The sequence below is a fragment of the Camelus dromedarius genome, chromosome 6, assembly GCF_036321535.1.
Source record: "Camelus dromedarius isolate mCamDro1 chromosome 6, mCamDro1.pat, whole genome shotgun sequence".
Classification (NCBI taxonomy): domain Eukaryota; kingdom Metazoa; phylum Chordata; class Mammalia; order Artiodactyla; family Camelidae; genus Camelus; species Camelus dromedarius.
The window spans coordinates 24184523-24197025 of record NC_087441.1 but is presented as its reverse complement, the minus strand read 5'-3'; the positions used below and the strand labels follow the sequence as shown (position 1 = coordinate 24197025).

Sequence of the window (12503 nt, the reverse complement as noted above, 5' to 3'; positions counted from 1 at the left end):
GGAAGTCCACGATCAAGGTTCTGGCAAATGCAGAGAGGTCTCTTTCTGGCTCATCAGTGGCCACCCTCTCGCTATGTCCTCCCATGGCAGTTCCCCTGTGTATGGACAGAGAGAAAGAGCTCTGGTGTCTCTTCCTCTTCTTATAACGACTCCCATCTTTTTGGCTGAGGGCCTCATTCTTAGGACTTCATTTAACCTTAATCACCTCCATAAAGGCTCTATCTCCAAACATAGTCTCATTGGCAAATGGGGCATCAACATATAAATTGGGGGAGGTGGACACACAACTCAGACCACCACAGATAGTAACACAGAGAGCAGTGTTCTGCAGTCAGTACTGGACAACTGTGGCAACACAGCAGGTAAACTACATATGCTATGTGTTAGTTTAATGTGTCAAATAGCTTCCTCATTTGGGGCCAAAATTATTCAAATTGGATCACTTAGCAGACAATAAGACTGGATAATTGAGTCACGCTCTCTCACTTCCCTCATTTAACTACCTGAAAAAAAAAAAAGGCAAGTTTCCTTTCAAAGTGTATGTGATCTTGGATCCCATTTAATTTAATACTTACTTTTCAGTATTTATTTCTTCAGAATGCTACTACAAACATTAAGACAGTAATAATGACAAGAATAAAAACATACCTTTGTCTTTCTATTTTAAGCATTTAATCAACTTTTTCAAATAACTAAAAAGCCAATGGAGAAAGAAATATAAACTTCACCAAGCGCTATGTGCCTGGCCTGCTACTAGGCCCTTTGCATAATTTGCTCATTCAATCCTTATTAACAGCCCTAAAGGCTATTACTGTATGTATTCACAGAGAAGGAAATTGAAGTGAAGTGGCTTGCCCACAGTTGAAGTTACAAAGGTGGAGCCTAGATTTCAACCCTGATTTGCTTAATTCCAAAGCTTGATCTCAGCAGCATTATTTTGGGTAAAACTGAATATATGTAATTTGGACTAAATTAAGACATTTCTGTATTGTTAAAAAACTATGGGATAAAACTGTGTGTGGATATGGAATGGTCTCCCAGATACATTGTGGGAATTTTTTTAGCTGATAGGCGCATATGGTATAAAATTAAAAGACAAAAAAGTATACACTGACTAGTAAGTCTTGATTCCATCTTGTCTCCTAGTGGCTTCATTTTTCTTCCCTGTGGCAACCACTATTACCAGCTTCCTTGTGTTTCTTTTCAGAGAATAGTCTATGAATGTAAGAGCAGGACATCTACACACAGACACACATTTTGAAAACACAAATGGAGGCATATTAAAGCACTGTTCTACACTTTGCCTTTTTTAGTAAACAATATATTTCTCTGAGGGAGGGCACTGAAAAGTTACAGTAAGAGGGAGACTGCTTCTCAGTGTACACCCTGAATAATTTTTTAACCACATGCATGTATTTTTTTTAAATTGTAAAACACACAAGAAAATGCCTACATATTCTTAATACTTGGGTGAGTCTTAAGAATAACTAGTACGATTTTAAAGAAAATCAAATCAAGGCCGTTTCATGTCTCTTTTAATTTTGTGGCACCATTTTTGCTTCCTGAGGAGCAAGATTTTCAGTGACATTTACTCTCTGAATTAAGCTTTGGATTACGATGCTACCTAAAATTAACTCACCTTTAACAGGAAATGTTATTCTGTTGTCTATGAGATACAGAATCCAAGTTTTGGGATAAAGTGTGGCTACAGCCTGGTGGTTTTGCTTTGAATAAAAATAACCTTCAACTGCAATAACTTTTATTTATGACAAGTCTTGGAGTCATGACATTAAGAGATAAAAAGAGTCAGGATCTATCACACTTCTTTTATACATGAGAGAGTACCAAAATGTAAAGCAATGTGTCCCAAAACACAAATCGGAGACTCCTGTTTTGACATTCAGTCCACTTCTGTCTCCATTAAAAATCCTTTAATAATTGTTATCCCGATAAATATTTTATGCATTAAATTTGTCACAAAAAGGATATGACCTCTACAACCCACCCCCGCAAAAGGAGAAAATAAGAAAAGCAATTACAATTCTTACAAACTATATTAGAGGCATGTTCTTTTCAAATGTGGACATTGTTTTAGAGATGAGTTAGAATTTCTGGAAGTAGTCAACCTTGAGGGAGGATTTGAAAGAGGACAGAGATTTAGCTTGATGGATAAGAAAGCAAAGACTTTTCCTGCGTAGGGGGCAGCATTAAAGAACACCCAGGAAAGTTAGTGGGTGTAGGGAACAAAAGAATCTTTCAGAAGAAAAATGTAGGCAATCCGTGTTAGTGAGATGGGAGAGAGGCATCTTATTTTCCTTTTTAGCTTTTTGAAAGTTTTTCTCTCTGAAGGGTAGTGGAGAATAAAATTAAGTTCTAAAGCTTTTCAATTTACTTAAGAACATTAATTGCCATTAAAATTTATTTTCAATGCACTAGACTTTTTAAAAAATTCAGACTATTTTTTGAAGCAGTTTTAGGTTCACAGCAAAATTGAGAGGAAGGTACAGAGATTTCCTGCCCCTGCACATGCCATTGCCTCCCCTACTGTAAACATCTCCCACCAAAGGGGTACATTTGTTACAAGTGATGAACCTGCATTGACACATCATAATCACCCAAGGTCTACAGTTTACACACGGTTCAGTCTTGGTGTTTTGCATATTCTGTGCATTTGGACAAATGTATAATGACACGCATCCATCCTTACGGTATCACACAGAATATTTTCAGGGCCCTAAAAATTCTCTATGCTCTGCCTGTTCATCCCTCCCAACTCCCACCCCCTGGCATTCACTGATCTTTTTTCTGTCTCCATAATTTTGCTTTTTCCAGAATGCTATAGTTGGAATCATAAAGTATGTAGCCTTTTCAGAATGGACTTTTTTCACATAGTAACATGTACATATAGTCCTTCCATGTCTCTTCATGACTTGATAGCTCATTTATTTTTAGTGCTGAACAATATTTCATTATCTGGATGTACCACAGTTTATTTATTGAAAGACATCTTGGTTGCTTCCAAGTTTGGCAGTTATGAATAAAGCTGCTATAAATATCCACATGCAGGTTATTGTGTGGACATGTTTTCAGCTTCTGTTCTGTGGGTAAATACCAAGGAGCATAATTGTTGGATTGTATAGTAAGAGTGTGTTTAGTTTTGTAAGAAACTGTCAAACTGTCTTCCAGTGTCTGTACCATTTTGCATTCCATGGGCAATTGATGAGAGTTCCTGCTGCTCCACTTCCTCACCAACACTTGGTGTTGTCAATGTTCCAGATTTTGGTCATTCTTATAGGTGTGTAGTGGTATCCCAGTTCTTTTAACAATTCTCTGTCATATGGTTTCTAGAACTCTCACTGTTCTGCTTACCTCTCTCAAGAAGCTCTATTTTATGAAGAAACTAATGCTCAAAGAGAGGAATTATTTGCTCAAAATCATACAGTCAACAATATCTGAGGGGGGAGGGTATAGCTCAAGTGGTAGAACACAAGCTTAGCATACAAAAGGTACTGGGTTCAGTCCCCAGTACCTCCTCTAAAAATAAATAAGTAAATCTAACTACCTCTCCCACCAATAAAAATAAATAAATAATAAAATATCTGAGCTAAAATTTGTATTCATCATTATTTGCAATGAATTGACTTAGAATGTAGTGATTTTTTTTTTTATTTTACTGTGAATAAGGCTGTTTTATACAACATCAGGGAGCCCAGAGGCTAGGAGAGGAATACCAGGCAACTTCTAAGATTTCTCTACCTTTCACATGAAAGCATGCCTCCCTTTTTGAACAGGTTTGAAGGAAATCAGTGCTGTTTCTACTTCTTAGTTAGTGAAAATGATAGCTTTTGAAGAATATGCTATTTTCCAGAGCTAAGGAATCCAAGGCAGGTAATGAACATACCAGATTTTTAATGTCTGATACTCACATTTAAGATGATCATATACATTCCCTTTGTATTTGGTAAGTTGTTTTCTACCTGATCTTATCTTTCTTAGGAATATATGAATACACACACAGTCCTGAGAAATAGCTTGGTACTGTACTGCATATTTATCTGAGAAAATGAAATGTATGTAGTGACCTAGGTTTGCATTCATTGCAAGGTAAGATTTAGAAATTACTGAGTCAGCCTTACAAAGAATCCTAGAAATGAGCGATTCTGATCTGACTGTGATTCCTCCTTGAGGTCAGCTCTAGGTCACCGTATTGAGTCTCTGTGACACTTAGTCATCATGGCAATTATAGTTGACCTCGATTTCCTCATTGACATTTCCAGCTCTGAAATACAAAGTGTATGAGTTCCGTTTTATTCTAGACTTAAGTAGTAGGAAACTTGTGCTTTTCTTCTCAAACTTAAGCTCTCAAATTTATAGAAGTCAGAAGTCCCAGCAGAACCCCACCATAGACATTTCTGGTATGTGATTCACCCACAGGGACCATGTGAGCATCAGTATAAGAATTTTTCACAGGCTTCCCAGGGTACTGCTTAACAAATTAGAGCCATTTCTTTCTAATTCAAACTAATTTGACAAAGTCTGAATTAACAAAATATTTAATCATATACTTAAGAAAACCTTTTCGTTGTAGAAATTTCAAACTTACAGAAAAATTATAAGAATAATACATAAAATACCCATATATCTTTTATCCAGATTATCACATTTTTAACATTTTAAACCACATTTGTTTTATCATTCCCTCTATTGTGCATGTCTATATTCTTTATTTTTTTCTGCACCATGTGAAGAGTTATTCTTTTATACTTCCCGTTACCTCTTCTTCTTAAGCATTTCCTAAGAATAAGGGCATTCTCTTAGTAATCACTGCACAGTCACCAAACTTGGGACACAAATTGATGCAAAAGGTATTTTTAGTGGAAGTATAGCAATAGCTTTAATCTAACCACCATTCACATTTTTTCAACTATCCCAGTAAGGTGTGCATGACAGGCAGCAACTCTATTCTTTAAACCTCTTGGCTGCACAGAAACTTAGAGATCAACCTGTTTATCACCTATAAATCTTTTCAATTTTTTTTCCTCCATGAGCCCCAGAAATGTCATGATTTCATAAGCAATCAATCAGAAGATAATATAAACATCAGAGAATGAGTATACACACTGCATTCATATAATTTCAGCCTAAAAACAAAGGAAATTAGAATTTTAGGCTGGCCTTGGCTGCAGAATTATAAGTGTACAATTCCTGTTTGGCTCTTGAAATATTTAGATTAGTTTATCTAACCCTTTTGTAGTCTTTAAGATCTCCTAGCTAGAAGTGGAACTTTCCCATTCAGTTGAAACTTTTCCATTTTACATAGGAAGAAACAAGAACCTAGGGAAAGTATAGGACTGAGAAATAAAGGGCAAATTGATATTAAAACTCAATATTCTTTGTCTTATAGCCTACTTGCATTTAAAAGAAGAACCTTCAAGTAATCAATTTAAAAACTCACAGGCAATAAATTTCTGTATTGAAATTTCAGGCAGTTCTAAACAGGAAAAATCAGGTCAATGGTTGATCGGGGGTGGGGTGGGGTGGGGGGGCTGGGGGTGGGGGTTTGACTGAAAAGGGGCACAAGGGAATTTTCAGCTTAGTTAGGCTCAGTAATACCCTAGGTTAGGCTCTGGTTAACTAGTTTTCCCTGAGGGTAGGCCTTGTTAAGAACAGAATGCTCTGGTGTATTTCAAAATGATTCTTTTTCTCCTTCCTTTTAGGAAGCACAAGGTGATTTTTCTCTGAAATTTACTGTGATAACCTGGTTGACCTCCTAGAGATAAATCTCACAATACTATGGAGTTTGATTTTTTTCACTCCCATTACCATAATCTTTGTTTAAATTCTTATTATCTTTTGCTTGAACTCTTGCTAAAGTCTTTTAACTGGCCTCCCTATCTCCAATCTCTGTCTTCCAGTTTTGTGTTGCCACAAGAGCTTTTAAAATGAAAACTTAGTCATTTAATTTCTCACATTAGAAAACTTCGATGGTTCCCCCATTGTTTAAATTACAGTTGAAATCGAATTCCCTTGGTATGGCACTCTTCATGACCCAGTACAACATTCTAGTCTCTTCAGCATACCCCTTGCATCTGGACAGGCTGATTGCCAGCAGCTAGTCTATGGATCACACTGTTTGAGGTCTCCTGTTATTCCTGCTCTTATAATGACCTCCATCTCCTTGTCTACCTCATCATTATTTACACAAACATTATTTCTGAAGTTTTTCCTCCCATAGCCCCCATCCTCCAGCACTGAGGATTCCTTGGAAAAAATACTCCCTATATATTTCTCATACCACCTATATGTATTTTGATTACACTTAACTGATGACACGCATTATATCTTATTATTTTTGAATCCCAAGTGCTTAGCTCTGTACTTGGTTTATAAAGTGGCCATCAGACTAGGTTTGTGCCTGTTGAACTGGCTTAATTATTAACTGCACTCTCTTTCACTCTCAAAAGTGTCTTATTCGGCAGATAAGTAATACATGGTACTCTACATGGTACATGCCTGGTAAATGTTTGAATGAATGAGCCTTAGTTTTTCTTAATCAGCCCTGGGATCTGAGCACATATTACTGTACAATAAACGTAGTAAGAATTTAAAAAATTTAAAACGTTAGTTGTTTATTTTGTCTTTTGCCTTTGTTTCACTCCCGCTGAATTACCTTTGCTTCCAGTTACCTTGGGCAACACAGCACTCAACTGCCTTTTGGACGCGGCGTGGTTTCCGACTCCGCTGTAACTTGTCTCATTTTGTAATCATCAAACGCATTTCCTGATGCCAGTCTTTCAAAAGTCTCAATGAATTAATAAAAACCAGATAGCCCGCAGCGGAAAAACCAAACGCAAAAATCAAAGTTGTCAGAATCACCACCCAACCCTAAAAGCACTGTCCTCACGTCTAGTTCATCACATTGGGCGCCAAGTCACTGTGTTTTGCCCGAAACAAAAATGGCCTCCGCAGGAGTCACTCCCCTTTCCTCTGCGGACCAATCGAAATCTAGCCTTCAAGGCCCCGGGTGTCTTCACTTCCGCCTCGTCTTCTTGGGTCTAACTCTCTCGGCGGTTCCAGACTGTCAGCCACCAGCTCTGAACGGCTTGGGCGGCCGGGGCGGCGAGGCTCGGAGGCGGCGGGCGGGATGAGCGCGGCGCGCGGCGGCGGAGCGGTGCGGACGCTGCGGGTGCCGGGCCGCCACGGCTACGCCGCCGAGTTCTCCCCGTACCTGCCAGGCCGCCTGGCCTGCGCCGCCGCGCAGCACTACGGCATCGCGGGTGAGGCGGGGCCCCGCTGCGCCGCCGGGGCGGGGGCGGGTTCCGGCCGAGCTCCAGCTCCTCCCCGTGTTGGGAAGGCACTTCGGCCAGTAGACGGCGCCACAAAAGAACGCCGGGGAAAGCAGGGGAACTGGCCGACTCCCTGTCCTCCTTTGTCCAGTGTGGGGAGTTGGTCTGGAGTAGAGTGCATGGTCCCTTCCAGTTACAGTGCGGAAATAGCACGTGGAAGGTGCCTACTGCCCCGTGTCCTTATTCTTTACGAGCGCACCTCCTCCACCGCCCCTCAGGACATACCCCGCCACAGGGCACACGTGACCCTGGAGAGCTGGCTGAACCCGTGTGGCCCCTCCTACCGGTCCGACGGGACCAACAGCACCTGAAGATGGTCTGTGGAGGTTACCCCAGTACCCGCTAATTGGACCGCATTGCCCACAGGCTGTCTTCTGGGCTGTGCGTCGTAAAGATGCTCCCGGGCAGGAGCTTGGAGTTCTCCCGCAAATGCCACACGAAATTGATCAAGTTCTGCCTTTACTTTTTGTTGTCTCCCGAGAAATACATGCATTTGCAGGCAGTTAGGGGTTCAAACTCACTGTCTCTGACTCTGGACTAGGTTGAAAGGAGGGGTTCCAGTCTTGATTTGGGGCTTTCTTTTAATTCATCTACTAGCTGTTGTATACACACTGAAGCTCTCGATAGTATTTTTTGTTGGGTTCTACGGTGATTTAGTGATTTCTAAAACTGAAAAGGAGAGAAATATTTGCATTACATTTTCAGCATTAGCTTTCAGTGGTTAGTTACATGTTCAGATTTAGAATACTTGCCCACCATTTAGGCCGAAGACTCGTATGAGTTGTATTGATGCTTTAAATTAAATCCTTAAAAACAAAACAAAACAAAAAACTCCTTAAATGGAGGTGGTATTTTTTTTAAGTCAGTCATGTTTAATTGAAGTTATTTTTTTCCCCTTCAACCCTATAACAAATTAAACTTTCAAAATATGCTGATTCTTTAGCAAAACCATTCCTCTTTGGAGGAATTGTGTTCAGCACTTTACCGTTGTATTCAGCACTTTACCACCATGAATGTGGTAAGTTCCACCAGGTATTTTGTTTTAAAATCCCATGCTGAATGTATTTTAGATTTATTGTAGAGGCCTTGTGATGTAATAGAAGGAGCATGAATTTCCTGGAGTCTGTAAGCCCACGGTTTCTCACCTGTAAATAGGGATGATAACACCTCTTTGGGAGGTTTGTGTGCCTGGTACCCTGTGTGGCTACCCAGTATGCACTTAAGTATCTCTTGCCTGTTGGAGCTGTGTCTGGGTTCCAAGCATAGGTGAGATGGTAAGTTTAATATTTAGTTATCAAAGAACAATATGGAGAGGCAGAAATGGAGAGCACAATCTTGATCAGTTTGTATACATGGTTTTAAGTAACTTCAGGGAGAAACTGTGGTTGTAAAATTAAGATACTCTGTGCCTGATACCTCTTTGACTTTACATGGTCCCCCAGTGGATTCAGCAGCATGACCTCAGCTTCTTTCTCCTTAGGCTGTGGAACCCTGCTAATACTGGATCAAAATGAAACTGGGCTTAGGCTTTTTAGAAGGTAAGATGGCTCTAATTATCAAACTTATGTGTATTCTCTGTTGCGTTTAAGGCCTTGATAGAATTAGGTTTTGAATCTTTTTGATCAATAAGATGTTTTAATTTGCAATATAAAAGAACCTTCATGATTTGCAAAGGATAGAACTTTTTTTTTGCCATTAAGTTGTGTCTATGTTACTTTTCTTCTAAAGCTCTTGTCTCGTAGTGTTCACTTAAAAATGATAGAACTTAAACATAAAAAAATGTGAACTAGTTAGTATACTGTTTTGCGTTCCTGTCTTTGCTGTCTTCTTAGTGCAGTTTTTAGTTTTATTCATTGAGGAACTAATCCATTTTGTGGATTACCACCTCTTTCCCTTCTTTCCATGTCTGTTTCCTGGTGTAGCTTTGACTGGAACGATGGTTTGTTTGATGTGACCTGGAGTGAGAACAATGAACACGTGCTGGTCACCTGTAGTGGCGACGGCTCACTGCAGCTCTGGGACACCGCCAAAGCCGCAGGCCCGCTGCAGGTCTACAAGGAGCACACTCAGGAGGTAGGAAGGGACTCTTTCTAGGCTGATTTCTTTTTCTTTGGATGAAATCCATATGGGGGTGGAAGCGTGGGGGATGTCTTCAGGGGACAAGAAGTTTAAGCTTTAGTGTTTCTTGTACATGTTAGCTGTCACTTGTTATTTGATTATTCAAACAGAAAGTACCTCTTAGCCTAAGGGGCTGGGAAAGAAGAAAAGGTCAGGCTTCTCATGAGTCAGTAAAAAAACGCCTCCAGTAGGAAGTATACTGTGGTACCATTTCCTCCAGATAGGCCCATGGCTTTCTTTGTGCTGTCAGGACATGCCTGGGGACACTGCTTTAATAGAGGCAGGGAGTCTTCTCACAAAGACATCATAAGGTTGCCTTTAGGGCATCACTGAGATTCCTAAGGATTTTCAGAATATATTGAAGCAAGAGCACAAATACTAAATATAGGGCAGAGCTTACCAAAGAAATTTAAAAACTAAGTCTTTCACATGTGAGTGTGTGTATGGGTAGCGTGGGAGATAGTTTGACCTTCAGTCATCTTAAAATACTTACAAACTTTTAACGAACATGTTGTTAAAGACATTGTCTTTTGGTGTTTTCCCTTAAATGTTTAAACATTTTTCTCAAGGTAGCAACAGAGCCTTGAAATGAAAACTTGCAAATTTACTTTAAAATTTGTGTCTATCACAGGGCCTGGCCCAGAGATGACCTGCAGTGAATGCTTATTAGATGTAAGAGTGTTCGCCTTTTGGGATAAAGGACTAGTTATGTGAGGATTCCAGACATCATTTCATAGCTATAGCTATTAGAAATCAGTATTTCTAAGACTGTGATTGAAATAATGGAAAATTTTAGGTCCTTCATTCTATTGTGACGGAGGCTCTTTGAATAAATATTGTTATAAATGAACATGTTTTCATAGAACCACTGAATACTAAGACAATTTTGGTAAAGGAGGAACTTTAGTTTCAGGATGGTGAATGCAAGAATCTCCCAAAGCAGCATGTCCAAAATTCAGACATTTTTGTGGTATCATGATTTTTGCCATTTTCTTATCCCACTTATACTATAATTAATGTTTTTGTTTCTTTTTTAAAAAATATTTTCCTTCTCAAAAGTTTTTTTCCTTTTTCTTAAATCTTTGATGCCTTGTGTTGTCTATCTGTATAAATTCCAGGACTGTAACTAATGGATCATAAAATAATATATCTGGTAGTGTTAAATGGGATATATTGATTTAATGTTTTTCTTCAGTTGAGCTTTACAGTGTTATTTCACTTACGGTAAAACAGCATATACTCATGAAGCCATGGAATTGATGGCTAAGTTAGTATGTACATTTATAGCTTTTAATGTTTGTTAAAATAAACGTATAATGAATAAAATAAAATGTATGTACCAGTTAAAGTCATCTCTTGTACAGCCAGTGATGTGTGTCTGCTATTACTGTGGAAAATACTGTTCTAGAATGTTCCTTGTGATGGTCACTCAGTCTTTATTTCATCTTAGTGAAAGTGAATTTCACTGTCTCGTGTGATAACTTATTTGGGGTTTTTTTGATTGCTTTATTACTTAGACAGTTGCTCTCTTAAGCCCAAATCTGCCTTCACTCTCAACCAACTATTGCTTTGAATGTCTTTATGTCTGAGACTAAGTCCAGTCCCCCTTTTCCAGGAGAACCCATGAAAATAGCCATCATGCTTCCTCTAAATCTTCCCTCTTCCAGGCTGTGCATTTGTAATTCCTTTGACCTGTCCTCAGATTACACGGTCTCTATATTTTTCACCCTCTTGGTAAACTCCTTCCGGTAATCTCCTGTTTTTCAATGTTGCTTATAGTATTGTATGCCTAATTTATTCCAGAAATGTGATTATTAGTGCTGAGCTTTATACGACTTTGCTACCATGATCCTGAGCATCTAGTTCTGGTAAGATTACCTAACATACATTTTCCTTAGCCAAGTTGTAGTATTGGGTTGCTTTTGGTCCACTAGTAAATTACCTTGATCTTTGTTATTTGGACTACTGTTAAACCAGTAGTTTACATCATTCTATAACTCTGTAACTGGAGTTTTGAACTGAAGACATGTTTTAAATTTATTTAATTTATTGTTTATATTTTTGGACCATTATTCTAGGTTGTCTTTCCTCATTTTTCTTTTCAAATAGAATTTTGATTTGTGTTTGTATCAGTTAGATGCCTTGGCTGTTAGTGTAAGAGAAACCCAACTTCAAGTGTATTCAATGATGAGAGTTTATTATTTCACGTAACCAAGCATATGGAGGTGGAATGGGTCCAGGCTTGGTTAATATAGGCTTGACAGGCCATCAAATAGCCAGATTTCTCTTGCCTTTACATCTACTCTCCTCAGGGCATCTCTTTTTTTCTTACAATCTGTGTAATTCCAGTTATCTCATCCCCCTTTGAGGTCATAGAGCAAAAAATGTGAATGTTCCTGTCTTGGGACTACTTCTAAGACTGAGAAAAGCTTCCCTAAAGCCCCACTTTTTCAGCAGACACCTTTTCTTCTCAGTGGCTAGAAGAGCATCACGTGCCCAGTCTTACCTCTGTCACTTGTGAGGGAAGCAAGCCACCACCCCTCCTTTCACCTACGTGAGATTCACCCCTGGGATGGGGAAGCGACCGAGCTTTCCTTGAAGGACAAGACTGGGATTTGAGCAAGAAGAAAGGAGATTGATGGTTGGGGAGTCACCCATCATTATGTGCCACAACATTACTTTTTGTCTTTCTCGTAATTGCGAGTAAAAATCAAACTACACCAAGCAGGATGATGAATAGAGAACTGTAGGACTCTCAGAAAGGTCATCCTCCGTGAGATTGTGGAGAGAAAGAATTTCTGGTGATCAACCTAAAGCTCAGTATTATAACACAAAATATTTGGCATTTTTCATTAAAAAGAAATATAACATTTATTCAAAGTTTGTCTCTTATACCAAATACTCAGAAACACTTAAAAGGATTGATTTAAGGTCAAACGAGAGTTTTGAGGAGCTAATAAATATTTGTTGAATATTCAACAAATAGTGTTGAATAAATGATGTTCCACAGTTTTCAGATAGTCAGATAAGGAGTTACTG

At 39.0% G+C, this 12503-nt stretch overlaps 2 protein-coding genes across 3 annotated transcripts in view; one reads left to right on the top strand and one right to left on the bottom strand.

Annotated features, from left to right (window-relative positions):
* MAP3K5 (mitogen-activated protein kinase kinase kinase 5) overlaps positions 1–7055 on the bottom strand; it is a 202174-nt gene extending 195119 nt beyond the window's left edge. The window contains exon 1 of one of the 2 annotated variants that reach the window (XM_031456407.2): positions 6671–7055. The gene's annotated coding sequence lies outside the window, so the exon portion shown is untranslated. The remainder of the gene's footprint in view (positions 1–6670) is intronic. The other variant, XM_031456408.2, reaches the window with a different exon arrangement.
* PEX7 (peroxisomal biogenesis factor 7) overlaps positions 7054–12503 on the top strand; it is a 74000-nt gene continuing 68550 nt past the window's right edge. Inside the window, exons 1-3 of the mRNA XM_031456411.2 lie at positions 7054–7277; positions 8827–8884; positions 9269–9419. Coding sequence (XP_031312271.2) covers positions 7145–7277; positions 8827–8884; positions 9269–9419 — 342 coding nt within the window. The 5' untranslated portion in view covers positions 7054–7144. The remainder of the gene's footprint in view (positions 7278–8826; positions 8885–9268; positions 9420–12503) is intronic.